General features: G+C 41.0%; 1 protein-coding gene across 1 annotated transcript; it reads right to left on the bottom strand.

Annotated features, from left to right (window-relative positions):
- Nucleotides 1–16814: 16814 nt before the first annotated feature.
- Nucleotides 16815–17790, bottom strand: LOC114165131 (disease resistance protein RLM3-like). The gene is made up of 2 exons (XM_028049798.1): nucleotides 17342–17790; nucleotides 16815–17238 (listed from the first exon to the last, which is right to left on the bottom strand). Exons 1-2 carry the CDS (start codon nucleotides 17788–17790, stop codon nucleotides 16815–16817), a joined length of 873 nt encoding a protein of 290 aa, XP_027905599.1.
- Between the last annotated feature and the right edge of the window lie 764 nt (nucleotides 17791–18554).

The raw sequence follows: 18554 nt of genomic DNA, 5'->3' as shown, positions 1-18554 counted from the left end.
GGAGATGAAGCCAGCTCTCATTCATCTGGTGTAGAGTAATCAGTTCAACGGCCTATCTCATGAGAATCCTTACACTCATCTGGCCACATTCTTAGAGATATGCAATACTGTGAAGATCCATCAAGTTCCTGATGAAGCCATACGACTGAGTCTCTTCCTATTCTCACTAGCAGGACCCGCAAAAGCCTGGCTGAATTCTTTTCCTGAAAATAGCTTCACCAACTGGGATGATGTGGTTGCAAAGTTCTTGAGCAAATATTTTCCCCAGTCCAAGGTTAATAAGGGAAAACAGGAAATCTCGGCATTTCAACAGGATATGGATGAGTGTTTAGGCCAAGCTTGGGATAGATTCAAAGGACTGCTGAGGAAAACTCCCATTCATGGGTTTGATCAACCTACACAACTCACTCTTTTCTTGGCAGGACTTAAATCCCAGTCAAAGCTGATGTTAGATGCCTCTACCGGTGGGAGTATCAAGTGGAAGACGCCAGAGGAAGCGTATGAGTTAATAGAGAATATGGCAGCTTCAGGATAACAAAAGTGCCTTGAGCTAAGAGAGCAACTAATCAATTCATGAAAGTATTTTTCTCCCTTCTCTATTGAACCATGAAACCAATTCCCAACTTGCTTGCACCAATTTTCTTTTCTTTTCTTTCTTTTTTTTGAATTGAACCAAAAACTTTACAAAATTTCTCATGCTCCCTTGTATTAGCAATAATTCCCCCAAACTTGAACCATACTCATGACTAACAATCATTTGCTTTCTCAAGCTCAAAGTAAGGTAGTCAATATCTTCATTATGCTCAAGGTTCAAGGAATGAGGCTCAAAGAAGATTCAAAGGGTTTGCACAAGAAATTAACTTGAAAAAAAATTGGCTCAATTATGTAACAGGCAAAAAGAAAGATGGCCTTGATCATCTGTAGCATGCAAGTAAGTGATTAGCAAATGAACTCAAGCAAAGTCAATTATGAGTCCACAGTGATAGCATTCACACAAATCAACTCTGGGGCACAACCTCTCACAGGGTATTTGGGTTCCACAATTGTCAACATATGCCAAAATCATTGATCACAATTAAAATCAAGCATCACTATATCAAAATGAGAACAACCACAAGCTCATGCTCACAAGCCAATTCAACATCACTTCATAGCAAGCACAAAAGATGATCATGAAAAGTACTAATTCAATGCAAAAGATTAGTTCACCACAACCAAGTTACAAAGTTCTATACTAAGCCACAAAGTTAAATATTATCAAAAGAAAGTTAAGACTGAAAACTAAAAGCATAAAATAAATCAGGACTATAAACAAAAGAAGTCCTGCAAAATGTGAATCACTCTCTCCAAATGCTCAGGCGTCATCCTCGCCCTCTTCGTCTAGCTCCTCCTCGTCATCATCACCAGCAGCTGAGGCTCCACCTCCCCCAGTAGTAGTGGCCTGGGCCCCAGGCCAAGCAACAATGGCAGCAAATTCCTCAGCTGATGGGGTGTGCAGCTCAGGAATAGTTAGGGAGATGCCCCTAAGCATGTCAGTATTGGCCATCCCCATCCGGTATAAGGCTTGCATCTGGGGTTCCAGAAGCTGAAGGTGGTCGAGCTTGGCCTCCAAAGCCTGCAACCGCATGTCAATGATGGGTGTTGCCTCGAGCTCGGGCTCTGGCTCAAGCTCTGCCTGTGGCTAATGGCGCCTCCTGGGTCTGGGAGCAACTAAGTAGAACCTCTGAAAATATGAAAAGTCCAGGTCCTGCGTTGCTTTCTCCAACGGGGGTACAGAAATATCCACCCCTGCTAGGCTGCAAAGATGGGTGATGAGAGAGGGATGGCCAAGAGCGGCCTTGCCAGCGGCGTTGGCACACCGGTGGATCTAATTTGCAATAAACTGCCCTTCATCCATCACCCAACTTGTCAGGATAGTGTATAAAATGGTGGCACGTCCCTCCGTAAGATCAGACACATGGGAACACGGGGAGATGTTGGCATGCACAAATGCTGACCAGAAGCCGACCAAGGGGTGAAGGGAACCTCTCTGAATCGTACCCCTGTGAAATCCCTCACCCGCCAAACAGAGTGCTTGGATCAGCTCTCCAAGCGCCACGCCCTCATCATCCAACATTGAAAATTGGCACTCCACATCATCAGCCAGCTGGGTGCCCAAAAACTCATTGATCGTGTCAACATCAAAGGGCACCCTTTTCCCCCGCACATAATTGAGAAAGGTGGGGGCTGCTGAGGTGGTAAAACTAAAAGTGCTAGGATAGCTACCCAGCCTTTCCTAGCCACGCCTGATCAACTCCAGCTGAAATTCGTTGACCTCCCCGGGCTTAAGAATCACTTTCCTCTCTGCCACCAACTTTTGTTGCATGACCACTTGGAAGCGGTTCTCATTATCCTTTGTGAGGAAGTAATGAGAGTAAATTCTCTCCTTTCGCTTTTGCCCTTTTGAAAGGTTGCCAACGGTGGTCTTCATTCTTTTGGGATTTGAGGAGGATGCCATCTGCAAAATAAACATTGGTACAAAGAGGCAATTTAAAGTTAGAATTGGAGTGAGAGATTCAATCAAAAAGAGAGTTAATTGCATCTAAAGACTAAAGTAGAGCAACCAAATGTCAAGTCATTCAGATACAAAAACCATTGTAGCATTGGTGCCTCACAACCCAGGCAACAATCACAAGAAAATCAAAGAAAGAAGCAAAAACAGGGGCCACCGCCTGGCCCCTTCAAAACTGCCGCCAGGCGCTTGCTCACGACAGGGAGCACTGCTAGGCGCCACCGCCAGGCGGTACAAAACTGGCAGCCATGGTTCTGGAAAACAACGAGGCACAGACAACATAGAAGCAAAATAGTGGCACCCCAAGAACAACAAACAAGAGTTTATAAACTCAATTAGAAACAGAAACACTGAGTAAATGAAATCAAAATAAACCCTAAGCGAGTGAATCAACAATGGAGTAACAAAACAAACATCAAAGATACTAAAATGAAAATAGCACAAGGAAGAAGTTTACTTGAGTTGAATGCAAAAGAGGAATGCAAGAAGTGTTGGTTGGATGAGAGTGAAGAGTGGTTGGTGCGTGGAAAGGGGGCAGACCAACGGCGCCTGGCGGAATGGGGTTGTTGTGAGTGTTAGTGAAATTAGGGTTAGAGAGTTGGAAAGGAGAGTTAGGGATTGGAAGATTAGGGAAGAAATTGGGAATTTGAGAGTTAGGGTTTGGCAAATGTGGGAAGTGAGATTTAAGAGGCGCCAGGCGTTAGTTCTCTGAATGTTAGGGTTTTAAGAGAGTGGGCCAGTTAAGAACAGAGTTAAAATGGCCCAACCAGTGTTGCGTAGCAGTACCGCCTGGCCGTAGGTCACGGGCCGCCAGGCGATATATCAGAAAAAAGCCCTTGGACCAGTTTTGCTGGTGTGGCGCCAGGCGGGCGCGAGGGAGCCGCCAGGCGGCTAGCTCCTAGAATGCTCCCAGGGGTCACTTTTTCATCTATCGCTAGGCGGGAGGGCATTGGCCGCCAGGCGGTTAATGTAACATCCCACCAGGATATTACTGATATATAATTAAATAAATGAAATAAATAAAATCTTGTGTTTAATAATACCTCATTTTCCCAAGACGCGGGAAAATTTAAAACTTTATTAAATGGACGAATAAAGTATACAACGTTCATTACAAAACCAAAATCCACAATATTATCAAGTCACCCGTCAGGGTTTACATATGTTTTCAAAAACAAGTGAATAAACGCAATAATTTCCCCAAGTCAATCCCCTCTCCGCGACTAGGCTGCACCCGAGCCACCTGCATCACCAGCAGCTGCTCCCGTGTACCGCGTACACGATCATCGCCAAACACACGCAGATAGGGTGAGCTTAACAATTAAATCACATGTATAAAGTTGCAGAAATATAAGCATATAAACACAAGATATCATACATAACATCAACATATCACATTGCCCAGTTCTTTAATTTCTGCCATCTGACCTCCAATCAGATTATTCGTGTTCTACAACGTCTAAGGATTACTTCAAGGTGACTTGCTGCCATACCTATCGGCCACAACCGATAGAGCACGTGCGGGAAAACATGCTACGGATCATACACCGCAACGCCAGGTAGAGTTCCCATATACGAACAAAGTCCGCATCGTCCCAAGACTACCAAACTCGTCAGCCAACAACTGAGGAGGGCAATCTCTCTGGACCCATCCGTACTGGCCACAACCAGCACACTCACACCGGCAACACTCGCCAACCCGAGCCACAACTCCAGGGTTCCTCGTGTTCATCCGCCATCCCGAGCCACAACTCAAGAGATGCTATTCCGAGCCACAACTCAAGGAATACCACGTGCTTAACCCCTATCCCGAGCCACAACTCAAGGGCTACGTTCCGAGCCACAACTCAAGGAACACCAGCAATCTCACCCTTAAAGCATCACTAGACGCACTGTAGATCACAATTTCAAAAATACAATTCAAAGCTGCAGCAGTATAAATCGCCTGGCGGGGGGCACGTACCGCCAGGCGCTGCCAGCTTCAGACCGCCAGGCGGGTGTCGCGTACCCAACTGTTGCACTATTCAGAATCACTATTACCCCACAACAGGGAAAGACCCCCAAACTATTTCATATCACTACCTCCTAAAGCAATTCACCCCTTCTTGAGACTCATGCACGACTTCCTCATCAACCTTCCCAAACATGACGAGAACTTTCACCTATTGATTCCAACCCAATAGAACAAAATCCATCCTCAGCGCATAACACCTCAGCCTGCAGTACCTCTGCCACTGCGCGGGCGCCTGGCGGCCAGCCCATGTGCCGCCCGGCGGTGCTTGCCATCTGGGTATTCCCCAGATTCTTCCAGCATCCAAAACCCCACCATTCCTCCACCTCTGTGAATTCCCCCTTCACGTAATCCAGTCCAAGTACAATCCCAACGACTCCATATTTTAATTATACTAATCTTTATCCCTATATCCAATTCACCACAATTCATTTCAAATAGCAATCCAAGATAACACACCTTCAACCCTAAGCTTACACACACTGTTCCATTCAATTTAGCCCTTAATTAGGTGTCCATGCCTACTGTTGGTTAACATTATCACCCTTTACGGTTCCCCACTGACTTTTGCCCCGATTAGATTTATCCCAGAACCCCAGAAAAACCCAAAACAGGAGAAATGCCCCGCGCAGCCTGGCGATATAACCAGCCCCGCCAGGCGCTTCATCTGCAAACCCAGAAATTGGTACAAACCCTAAGCATCGCCTGGCGGCCGGGAGTGTGCCGCCAGGCGGTTCCCTTTCCAAAACCCCAAAACAGTGCAAAACGGATGAGTCGCCTGGCGGTGGTTCATCACCCGCCAGGCGGTTTCTGGAGATTTCCCAGAAACGCAGTATTTCAAGATTTTAACAGTATATAGGCACTACAAACTAACATACATCACATCACAATATTATTTGAAGCAAAACAGCGGAGTCCAGCTCCCCTAACCTGGTTCTCCTTCGCTTAAGCTTGACAATTTATAGGATCTCCCCTTAATCACTCACCTTCCTTGCTTCTTCCCTATTCAGCCACGCAAAATCACCCAGAACCTCTCACACTCTCTCAGATTTTCGCTCTCTCTTTAGGTATAGTTTACCAGCTTATCAAACCTTAGCCCTTAACCTAATTTTCCTTTTTAAAATGTGCCTAAACTAAGGGATTAATTACCAAAACGAAAATGGCATTGAATAAGACATAATGTGCCATTCAATCCTTCCCTATGGCTGCTCTTCCAGCCTCCTTTGGCTGCCCACTCACTTAGGTTTCCTTCCCACCTTTCCATATTCACGTCAAAACCAAAAATGCCAAAAATATAAAGTTTAATGTAAGTTCTCCAAGGCTCGAACCCACAACCATGTAATCACCAAGTCTATATCAAACCATTTAGCCAATTCATATTTCTTGCTAGGAATCACAATTCAATTATCATAATATACAAGAACATGTTTTCATAAATTTAAATAACAAAACCATAACATCAAAAGTTAGCATACATAGGACTCGAACCTAAGTCCTCTCGCACACTCAAAGTACTCTCAACCATATGAGCTAGCACTTTTCCACGTCATACTAACCATAATTTAATGTCATAATTATCACCCCTCTCGTATTTATTAATTAATTATTTATTTAATTAATTAAATTCTACGGGTCTTACAGTTAGGCTGCAGTGGTGGAATTTCGTGTTTTTGGCTATTGGTTAGGTTGGTTTTGACTCAATTGTGTTCCCACCAACCTTTCACTCTTGCACACATACTTTTTCAAGCTTTTCAACTTCAAACCAAGCATTCACACTCAAGAAAAACATTCAATTTACTTAACAAAAGCACAACTTAATTTAAGACATGATTTCACTACACAACTATGCTACTCCTATTCTCACAAACAACCAACTTTACAGCACCACATTCTATGAGGCACAAAAGTTGAACACAAGCACATGCTATCACATCCTAAAACTAACTATGCATGAAGACTATACTTCCACAAATTCACAAATGCATGCAACAAAATTAGCACAAAGTTCAAACATCAATTCAAACACAACAATCTATGCTAACACACTTCACACATGCATAAAACACAAAGCTATCTTAAAAACGAAAATTAAAAGCTAGAATGAGTTTAGAGCACTGGGTTGCCTCCCAGGAAGCGCTTGTTTAACGTCACGAGCCTGACGGGTAAGGCGCTTAAGCTTGGTTGGTGCTTTTGGTGTGCTCCTTCCCAACCTCACATCTATACAACTTTAATTGAGCACTAGTCACCAATTTAGTCCTTCTAGAATAAGGAGCTTCAATTTCAATCCTTCCATCAACTTTGATGTCTCTAATAACCCACAACCTTGACCATTTTGACTTGAATCTTCTAGGAGAAATCTTCAAATTTTCCTTTCTCATCACAATTGGTTGGCCAAGTCTAAGCTCATTAGTCCCCATCAAAGAGTGGTGGTGAACTAGAGCATCATCTTTCTCTTCCCTCTCTTCATTCACCTTCGCAGAGAAGCAATTGGAGCAGTTTTCAAGCAACTTTGAAGCTTGCCAAGGTCTACTAGTCACAGATAAGACTTCATTGACACCCTTAAGACTAGTTTGTTCATCATTTAGTTCTTGCATAGCTTCAAGAACATTGAACGTTGCCTCCTCATCTTGGTCTTTCAATTTTAGCGTTCCATCATCCACACTGATAACAACCTTGGCTGTCTTCATGAATGGCCTCCCAAGAATGAGTGGTACCCCTTCATCTTTCTCCATCTCCATCACCACAAAATCAACCGGGAACTTGAGCTTATCTATCTGCACCACCACATCTTCCACCACACCATAAAGGTATTTGATGGAGCTATCTGCTAGTTGCAAGGTCATCCTTGTTGGCTTGGCTTTGAGACCACCAATCTTTTTAAGCATAGATAGGGGCATCAAATTAATGCTAGCCCCTAAGTCAACAAGAGCTTTCCCCATATCTTGATTTCCAATGGTGCAGGGGATGGTGAAGCTACCCGGATCCTTGAATTTTAGAGGAAGATTTTTCTGAATAATGGCACTACAATTCCCTTGCACTTCAATGGTTTCCTCTTCTATGTATTTCTTCTTTTTGCCAAGGAATTCCTTCATGAACTTTGCATAAGAGGGTATTTGTTGCAATGCTTCAGAAAACGGGATCTTGATCTCAAGTTGTTTGAATATGTCTTTGAACCGGGCTAATTGTCTCTCTTTCTCTTTTCTTGAAGGTTTTGAGGATAGGGAAGGGGTTTCACAACAACTTTCTCTTTTTGTCTTTTCTCTTTATCCTTCTCTTCACTTTTATTCTTTTCTTCTTCCACAACAATCTCTTCATCAACTTCTTCCTCTTGAATCTCTTCTTCATTCTTTCTCTTTTCTCTAGCCTCCACCTTTTCTTTAGAACCTAGTCCAACCTCCTTTCCGCTTCTAGTGAAGATGGCCTTACATTGTTCTTTGGGGTTGGCTTCGGTGTTAGCAGAAAAAGAACTTCCTCGTTGATCAGCCAATTGCTTGGCTAATTGCCCCACTTGCACCTCCAAGTTTTTTATTGATGCATCAGTGTTCTTTTGATTTTGAATTGACATTTGCAAGAACTGTTGCATCATGTCCTCAAGCTTTGAGGTTCTGTCAGTCAGAGAGGGATGTTGGTAAGTTTGTTGATGTGGGGGCCTGTTGGAAGGTCCTGCTTGGCCCATGTTTTGGTGAGGTTTCCATCCTTGATTATAGTTCCCTGGTCGGCCTTGTTTGCCCATATGACTAACTTCCTCTTGAGATGTGCTTGGCATAGCACATTGCCCATTGGTATGGCTTCCTCCACATAACTCACAACTTTGCACTTGTTGGAGTTGAGCTACAGAGGCATTTTGAAGCTCTTGAGGAAGTTGTGACAATTTCTTCATCAGGGTCTCCAACTGCTGAGTCATAATCTTGTTTTGAGCCAATAGAGCATCTGGAGATTGAAGCTCTAGAATACCCTTCTTTTGAGAATGGGCTCTTTCAGTATAGACTTCATTATCATTAGCTGCCATATTCTCTATTAACTCTACGCTTCCTCTGGCGTCTTCCACTTGATACTCCCACTGATAGAGGCATCTAACATCAGCTTTGACTGGGATTTAAGTCTTGCCAAGAAAAGAGTGAGTTGTGTAGGTTGATCAAACCCATGAATGGGAGTTTTCCTCAACAGTCCTTTGAATCTATCCCAAGCTTGGCCTAAAGACTCATCCATATCCTGTTGAAATGCCGAGATTTCCTGTTTTCCCTTATTAACCTTGGACTGGGGAAAATATTTGCTCAAGAACTTTGCAACCACATCATCCCAGTTGGTGAAGCTATTTTCAGGAAAAGAATTCAGCCAGGCTTTTGCGGGTCCTGCTAGTGAGAATGGGAAGAGACTCAGTCGTATGGCTTTATCAGGAACTTGATGGATCTTCACAGTATTGCATATCTCTAAGAATGTGGCCAAATGAGTGTAAGGATTCTCATGAGACAGGCCGTTGAACTGATTACTCTGCACCAGATGAATGAGAGCTGGCTTCATCTCCATGTTGGTGGCATTGACGTTTGGCCTAGCAATACTGTTGAAGTTGATATGGCCTGTGAACGCTGCATAATCTTCTAAAGTGCGTCTTTCACGACCTCTACCATCCCCATTAGGATTTTCAGCCATTTCTTCTTCTGGAAAAGAGTCAAGATTTTGAGAAGTAAATGGAAGAGTGTCTGAAGTAGAAGAGTGATGGGAAACTTGTTGTGCTTGAGCTCGTCTTCTCCTTGTGGCAGTATTGTTTCTGTGGGCAGTTTTCTTTATCTCGGGATCAACAAGGAGTGGTTCTTCCTTACTCAAGTACTTTTCCTTATGTTGTTCTTCTTATATTTTTTTTCCCACATATAACATATTTTGGCCTTCTTCTCAAAAGATTATTTGATACTATGTAAACAAACATAAGCACCAATCTAAGTGATGAAAGACGTTATTATGAAAGAAAGTGACGGAAAAAATGATGAAGGATGTTTGTAAGAGAGACAACATTTAAGAGATATGGAATACCTATAGATAGAGGTAGATGTGTAACACTAAATATCCATTTATAACACTATAAATATAGAGGTATATTGAATATTCATTTATAACACTAAGTATATATAAAGATGACTTAATTAGCATATATAATTAATAAATGCACTAATTTCATAGAAGTCAACAATATTTTTGACTTACCAACATATGAGATACACTAATAAAGGATACTGAGAAGTTTGCAGTTTCAGAAAATATGAAACGTGATTTGAAATATGATAATAGAAGTAAAACAAACGAGAAAACTAAGTGCATTAGGATCAAGTCCAGAAGTGACCATTAATTGATAAACTTAACTTATACATGACAGATTCAACAGTATCAAACTAAGTACACCCGAACAATATACTCTACAATCTCCTGCACTACATCCCAACAAATACAACTACAATATCATGTTGAACATTGTCATTAAATTCTGTTAGAATTTTAAGGTTGTTAAAGGGATAGTTGAAGGGATAGAGAAAATGTGTGGATAGTAGAGTGTGAAAGTAGTAGTTGGAGAAGTGTATTTTGTAGTTGAGAGTAGTTGTATTGGATGTTGTGTTAGTTGTTCTTCATGTTACAAAATGGTAGCATACATGGGTATTTATAGACCCATAGATTATTCTTAAAACTCCTAGCTAGAACTAATGCAAATACTTCTAGATTTTCTACATAGTTGAATGTTCTTGATTTTTCTTTCTATCCTAGGATTTTCTCCAATACTCTAGAAGTTTCTTTACATTTCAACAACTCTATCTTATATTTTTCTAGATTCTTCTAGAATTTGCATTATACTTTAATACTCCTCCTTGATGCAAATTCGGTAACTCCAAGCATAGTGCGTAATAGTTCAAATCTTGGTCTTGGTAAGGCCTTTGTGAAGATATCTGCAATTTGATCTTCTGTCGGGCAGTACTCAATTCGTATCTTCATATTTGTTTTCGCTTCTCTGATGAAGTGGTATTTAATTGCTATATGTTTTGTTCTGCTGTGATGCACAAGATTCTTTGTCATTGCAATGGTTGATTTATTGTCACAATTAATTGTAGTAGGGCCACTTTGTTTTTCTCCCATATCTTTGAGTATTCTTCGAAGCCATATAGCCTGACTTGTTGCTTCAACAGCTGCCACATACTTTGCTTCAGTGGTTGATTGGGCAATTGTGGCTTGCTTCTTTGACGCCCAAGAGAATATTCCTGATCCAAGTGAGAAAGCATAGCCTAACTTGCTCTTCATGTCATCCACTGACCCTGCCCAATCACTATCAGTATAACCAAGCAATGTTGGATTGCCAAGTCTCGCTTGAGCGAGACAACATTCTTCATCCCAAAGAAAGCCTCTCGCTTGGGTGAGATGTGCTGAAGCCAACATCTCGCTTAGGCGAGCAAGAGTACTTCAAGCTAAAGAAAGGATCTCGCTTAGGCGAGATTGGCAGCATCTGAGCTCGCCTGGGCGAGAATGGCGGCAAGAGAGGGTCTCCACTGCACGAACTCTCGCTTAAGCGAGAGTCTGCGTCGCTTAAGCGAGAATGGCGGCAGTGGCTTTAGCTTAGGCGAGAATGCTTTGGTTTTGAGCGACGTTGACAACATTCCTTCCCTATTTTCTCTGTTTCTTGCTTTCTCCTTCACTCTTCTTGAGTTCTCTTTAATCTTTCCTGAAAAACACACAAAATAGGATCAAATGATTTCTTTAAATCAAAACTTGGAAGCATGTGATTGAAACTTAGGTTTAGGGAGAATCAATATGAAATGAACACAAATTTAAAGCATAAGTGCCAGAGTTTGTTATGAATCTTTACTGAATTTTGGCACTTATCACCTGTGCATTTGTACCATATATCGTGCTCTTTGGTTCCTTGTAGATATCTTAAAATTCTTTTGCCTACGCCAAGATGTATTTGGCTTGGATTTTGCATGAATCTTGATAAGAGACTTGTAGCGAACATGATATCTGGTCGTGTAGCCGTCAAATAAAGTAGACTTCCCACTAGACTCCTGTATCAAGATGCATCGGCTTCTGGTGCTCCATCCACCTTTTGTAGTTTCTCATTCGTCACTAGTGGTGTGCTTACAGGTTTGCACCCGTACATCTTAAATTTCTTCAGCAAATCTTCTGTATATTTCTTTTGTGAGATGAATATTCCATCATCTCTTTGACTTACCTCTATGCCGAGGAAATAACTCATCAAGCCAAGATCAGTCATCTCAAAGGTCTTCATCATATCTTCTTTAAACTCCATCAACATCTTTGTGTTGGTTCTAGTATAAATAAGATCATCTACATATAGAGAGAGTAAAAGAGTATGCTGACCTTGTGTCTTGATGTATAGTGTAGGCTCACTCTTGCTCCTCCTGAATCCTTGATTGGTGAAATATTGATCGATTCTGTTGTACCATGCACGAGGAGCTTGTTTTAGGCCATATAAAGCTTTCTTTAATCTCAACACTTTGGCTTCTTGGCCTTTAACCACAAATCCTGGTGGTTGCTCTATATAGATCTCTTCTTCAAGAATACCATTGAGGAATGCAGACTTGACGTCTAATTGGTAGATACTCCATCCTTTTTGTTCTACAAGGGCTATTAGAGTTCTTATTGTGTCTAGTCGAGCAACTGGAGCAAATGTCTCATTGTAATCTACTCTAGGTTGTTGTGAATAACCCAAAGCTACCAACCTTGCCTTGTGTTTGTGTATGGTACCATCAGGGTTTAACTTTGTCTTGAAGACCCACTTAACTCCGATGATATCTTTATCTTTTGGACAATCTGCTAGCTCCCAAGTGTTGTTTTTCTCTATTGTCTTTATCTCTTCTTTCATTGCCTTGACCCATTCTTCTTGTTTTGCGGCCTCTTCAAAGGTTCCAGGCTCTAGTATGGCCAAGTTGCAAGATTCATAGATGTCTGTTAGAGATCTAATTCATCTCGGAGTGGATTCAGGCAATGATTCTTCTTGATCTTGAATTGATGTTGGAGTTGAAGGAGATTCTGGAGTTATAATGGTATCTTGATCATTATCTTCTCTACTTGTAGTTGGTTGATTGTTGGGCATGTATATTATCTTCCTTTCAATTTTTTCCTCTTCCCAATTCCAAGTAGCGCTTTCATCTACTTCAATGTCTCTACTAATAGTTAGCTTCTTTGTTTGAAGGTTATAAACTCTATAGCCTTTGGATTGTGTACTATAACCCAAGAAGATGCCTCGTACGGTCCTGTCTTCTAGTTTGTGTCTCTTTTGGTCTGGAACATGAATATAGCAAACAAATCCAAATACTCTTAGATGTTTAGTTGATGGTTTCTTACCCCTCCAGGCTTCGATTGGAGTTTTGTCTTGAACTGCTTTAGTAGGACATCTATTGAGTAGGTAGACCGCAGTGTAGACTTCTTCTGCCCAGAATGTATTTGGTAGTCCTTTCTCTTTCAACATTGATCTCGCCATTTCCATGACTGTGCGATTCTTTCTCTCTGAAACACCATTTTGTTGTGGAGTATATGCGACAGTAAGTTATCGTTCTATGCCCTTATCTTTGCAGAATTTGTCAAACTCACGAGATGTGTACTCCTTTCCACGATCACTTCTAAGTACTTTTATCTATTTTCCACTTTGTTTCTCGATAAGAGCCTTGAATTTCTTGAATATTCCGAAGACTTCTGACTTTGCCTTTAAGAAATAGACCCATGTCATTCTAAAGAAGTCATCAATGAAGAGGATGAAGTACCTGTTGTTGTGATGTGAAGGCGTCCTCATCGGTCCACAAACATCGGTGTGGATCAATTCTAGTAAGTCGTTTGCTCTCCATGCTCTATCTGTTGAGAATGGTAATCGGTGTTGGTTGCCGAGGAGACATCCTTCGCATGATTCATTATTCTCCTTCAAGTAAGGAAGATCCCTCATCATGTTTTTCTGATATAGAAGCTTTAAGGCATGTGTGTTGAAGTGGCCAAATCTCCTATGCCAAAGCCATGAGTCATCAACTTCCGCCTTCATGGCAATATTAGTTCTAGGTTTGAAGCTTATGGGAAAGCTTCTATTTCTCTTCTCCATTTTTACTTCACCAATTTCTAACCTTCTATTGTCATAAATTTTGCATGTATCTTTCTCAAAGTGAAGAGAATACCCATTCTCCATCATTTGGCCAATACTTAAAAGATTTTCTTTAAGATTGGGAACTAGTAAAACGTCCTTGATGAATTTCGTACCTTTCTTTGTCTCCACCATGACAGTTCCTTTGCCTTGAGACTCCACTGTGGCGCCATTTCCAAGACGAACTTTGACATTGACAGATTTATCAATGTCTTTGAAGATACTTTGATCTTTGGCCATGTGATTGCTGCATCCACTGTCCAAGTACCAGTTTCCTTCTCCACTATGAGATTCTTGATTGGCATAGAATAAACTTTGCTCCTGATTATGTTCTTCAGCAAAGTTTGCTTGATGCTTATTTTTATTACGACAATATTTCTCCACATGTCCAGGCTTCTTGCAATAATAACATATTGGCTTCCCACGATGCCAACAGTCTTTTTCTACATGACTTGACTTATTGCAAATGCCACACGGAGGATATTTATCTTTCTTGCTTCTAGAGAAATTTCTAGAATCTTTGCTTCTAGAATATTCTTCAATATTTTTCTTTTCTTCTTCTTCTCTCCTTTTGGGTTATAATTTGAGCTTTGATTGGAAGGCATTTTCGACTGAATTTGTATCAGCACGATTATTTAATCTTGCTTCGTGCGCTCCGAGGAGACCAACTAATTTACTTATCGATAGAGAAGATGGTTCCGAGGAAGTTTCTATGGAATCATATTTCTCTTTGAGAGTGATAAGAATTTTTTCTACCACTCTTTTTTCCTTAATTTCTCCATGTGGACATCTATTTTGCACATAGATGGCACATTGCACTGCTTCCGCCCAGAACTCCTTAGGCAAGTTCTTGCTTTTCAACATTGTACGAACCATGTCAAGTATGGTTCGATTTTTCCTCTCAGCTACTCCATTCTGTTGGGGTGAGTATGGTGCTGTCAGAAATCTTCTTATTCCTTGCTCCTCACAATACTTCATGAGCTCGGATGAGATGAACTCGCCTCCTCGGTCAGACCTAACAGATTTGATAGGCATGCCGGTCTCCTTTTCAACCATTGCTTTGAACCTTTTAAACACTTGGAACACCTCGGATTTCTTCTTCAAAAAATACACCCATGTTTTTCTTGAAAAATCATCTATGAAAGAAATGAAATACCTTTTCCCACTGAAGGATTCAGGGGTAATTGGTCCACAAATGTCTGTGTGAATTAATCTGAGTTGTTCCTTTGCCCGGTACTCGGCAGTCCTCGGAAATGAGGTCCTTGGATGCTTCCCGAGTACGCACTCTTCACAAAATTTCTTTTCAAACTCCACCGTCGAGAGTCCTCACACCATCTCCTTTTTTACCAACTCAGCTAGTCCACCAAAATGCAAGTGGCCAAACCGGAAGTGCCACATCATAGCTTCATCCTTCACGTCAAGTTTCAAGCACCTTTCTTGGACTATTTTTAGGTCCAGCTTGTACATCCTGTTCTTCTTCATCTCTACTCGAGCAATCAATCGATCTGACTTATCTTTCAAGTATAGTACTCGGTCTTTCATCAGAACCGAGTAGCCTTTCTCCATCAGCTGGCCCATGCTCAATATGTTGCTCTTGAGATCGGGTACATAGTACACATCTCTGATTTCTCCAACTCGGTTGTTCTTCTGCAGGTACCAGATTGTACCCCGGCCTTTTACTGCCACCTTTGATGCATCTCCAAATGATACGTGTCCAGCGTCAACTTTGGTGAGCTCCTTAAAAAGATTCTCATCCCCACACATGTGGTTGCTTGCTCCTGTATCAAGGTACCAAACTGAGTTGTCAGAACAGCTCGGACTTAGCTCGGCACCTGATCTCCTGGACATCATCAATATTCCTTCTTCCTCAGCATCCTCAGAAAGGAAGTTCGTTTCCTTCTTGCTTTCAGATCGACAGTCCTTCGCGAAATGTCCAACCTTCCCACAATTGTAACATTTGACTCCTGAGTAGCAGTCTTTAGCAAAATGACCGTACTTACCGCATTTGAAGCACTCAACTCCTGAGTTGTTCGACTGGCCTCCTCGGCCTCTACCACCACGACCTCCACCTTGTCCTCGGCCACGCCAGTTTTGTTGGCCGACCTGTTCTTGATTTCTTTCATATCCTCCTCTGCCTCTACCACCTCGGCCTCGAGTGTTCTGAGTATAAGGAACCTTCTTCTCCCTAATGGTTGCCTTTGCTTGGAGTGCTTGATCAAGGGACTCTTCCTTCTTCTTCCTTCTCCGCTGCTCATGCGCTTCAAGCGACCCAGCAAGCTCTTCCACCGAGAGCGCTGTCAAGTCCTTTGATTCCTCTATTGCGCAAACTATATTCTCGAAGTCGTCAGTTAACGACCTCAAGATTTTCTCCACCACTCGGCAAGCGGGCAGCGTCTCTCCATTTCTACCGAGCTGATTCGCTACGGTCTCAACTCGGGAGACGTACTCGGCAACCCCTTCATCTTCCTTCATCCTCATCCTTTCAAGCTCGCCTCTGAGAGTTTGAAGCCGAACTTGCTTCACACGGTTATCCCCTTTGTATGCCTTTTCCAGAATATCCCACGCTTCTTTTGAAGACGTAGCATTTGCTATCTTCTCAAAGCCGGACTCATCAACAGCTCGGTACAGCACGTACAAAGCCGTTTTGTCTTTTGCTCGTGTTGTTTTTAACGTAGCAATCTGGGCTATCGTCATTTCTCCAACATCCTCTGGTTCTTGGTGCCCATTTTCGACCACCTCCCATACTTCTTGGGAACCAAGGAGAGCCTTCATTTGTAGACTCCAGTTATCATAGCTGACGCCTTTTGATAACTTCGGCAGGGGCATGCTGTTAGCTAAGCTGGCCATTTCGATCAAACTCTCTAACTTACTCAAACACTCAGGCTCTCAAGCTCTGATACCAATTTGTTGTCAAACAAGTCTCTCTAGATAAACACTCTTTGTATTCAGATTTGTTGTGTCTTGAAATGAAACACTACATGGTCCTTTTATAGGCCTTTGGACATTACCCTTCAACTACATTCATTAAATATAACTACTACCAAACTCACAATTAATACAACAACTTCTAACTACCCACCTTCCAACTACCAACTACACACCTTCCAACTACCAACTACACACATTTAAGTTTATCTAACATTAGGAACATCGTCAAGTACAATGAGCACCTTTTTCCCAGAAACTCTTTCGCGAATCATACTTCTTCCCATCTCAACGTTAAGTATCTCTACCTTTGTTTTTAGCAAATCCGAAAGAAGTTGTTCTTGTAAATGAACATACCCTCTTGTTTCACTAATTTGTTCAATATCTTCAATGAAACTTTTATCCATGAATGTACCATGAACGAGATGGTAGATGGCTTTGGCAAGGGTGGTTTTACCAGATCCTTCCTCTCCACATATCCCTATTGTACAAACTTCCGTAGATTTATTTTTGATAGTTTGAATCACATCTTCCACTTGAGAGTGTAATCCAACTGGAAATTTAGTAGCCAACAAGACTGGTAAATTAGAAACACTCTTTACAATTTTCTCCAGTAATTCGGCATCACTCCTTCAAGTTCAAATAGCAGTTATAGAAAATGTCATGTATAACCAAAATTAAAGTACAAACTTAAAATATGCTTATTGAGTAAGTGAGTGAGTGAGTGATTTACCTGTAATTGCTCTCATCCCATCCAAATAAATTTGCAGCCTTGGTGAGTGTGTGGCTCCACATGGACATGCCATGTTCCAGTTGTTGTCCTGAAAATGTTTGTTCTGCAGTTGCTTTGAAGGCTTTTCCAAACTCACCCTTTTGAAGTCGTACATCAGATGGCTGAATTTCGTAATATACGGGCAGAACATGTCGGCAATAAGTTTCGTTCCATTCAATGATTTGTTGAAGCTGATGAAGACACCAACAAGATTCAGAATAGGTTTTGGTGAAAACAACAATTGCTACCCGACACAGATTGAGAATAGGTTGTTGGATGTGCATTGCCTTCACTGCATTCTCATGATGAAGGAAAGTGGTGAATCCAACAGTAGAGAGGGCAGAATCGAGATGAGAAATAAATTTGTTGCGGATGTCCTCTCCATTGAAGTTGATGAGCACATCATACATCCCTGGAAGTTTGGATGATGAAGACGCAAATTCTACGGAATGAATTTCTGAGGTAATGAACTGTTAGAAGAAGAGAATCAAATCGATGATATCTAAAACACGAAAGCATTCAAAGCACTTCTTGAAGAATCATGGAAACCCATTAAGACCATTGCAAAACTTTTTTACTTTGCCAGTTAAAAAAATTAGGCCAACACTCACTTTGAGAAAATTTTCCTCCACTGGACCTACACTAATAACTATGACGTATTAGAACAGAAAGTAATAATACAACACAATCAAATAGATGATATGTTCAGACACAAAGGCATTAAAAGTAGTATTTTTAATAGTAGTGGAAGCGCGTTAAGACCATTGCAAAACCTTTTTTACTTTAGCCAATTAAGAAATTAGACCAACACCCACTTTAACAACAAAAGAATGTGAAAGTTTTTCTAGTTTTCTTTTTTTAAATTATATATGAACTTTACTTTCATATTAAAAAATACATCGAGTCTACTTCATCATTTTTTTTTTTGTCTAAAATAACTTTTTTTAACAAATTTTTATACTCTCTCTATTTTATTTGTTTTTTTTTAAATTCTATTAAACATTTCTATATATTTCTGTATTTAAAATATCTATAAAAAATAATTTTTTTACTATATCTATTTAAATTTTTATTTTTGTACTTTCTATAAATATTTTTTAATATAAATAACTCTAAATGTTTTGTATATTCATATACCTAATTTTTAATTTTGCATTAATTTTCCTTTTAAATA

This window comes from Vigna unguiculata, chromosome 10 (assembly GCF_037176805.1).
Source record: "Vigna unguiculata cultivar grain cowpea cultivar isolate G323 ecotype 2 chromosome 10, ASM3717680v1, whole genome shotgun sequence".
Lineage (NCBI taxonomy): Eukaryota > Viridiplantae > Streptophyta > Magnoliopsida > Fabales > Fabaceae > Vigna > Vigna unguiculata.
Note: the sequence above shows the minus strand (reverse complement) of the source record. Positions and strands in the feature narration are given on the sequence as shown.

What these genes read in the sequence shown, in the direction of transcription:
- LOC114165131 (XM_028049798.1), bottom strand. Translation starts at nt 17,790, where the DNA reads ATGTATGATGTGCTCATCAACTTCAATGGAGAGGACATCCGCAACAAA. An exon ending in TGGGATGAGAGCAATTACAG is followed by an intron (nt 17,239 to 17,341) that starts GTAAATCACTCA and finishes TTGAACTTGAAG; the next exon opens with GAGTGATGCCGAATTACTGG.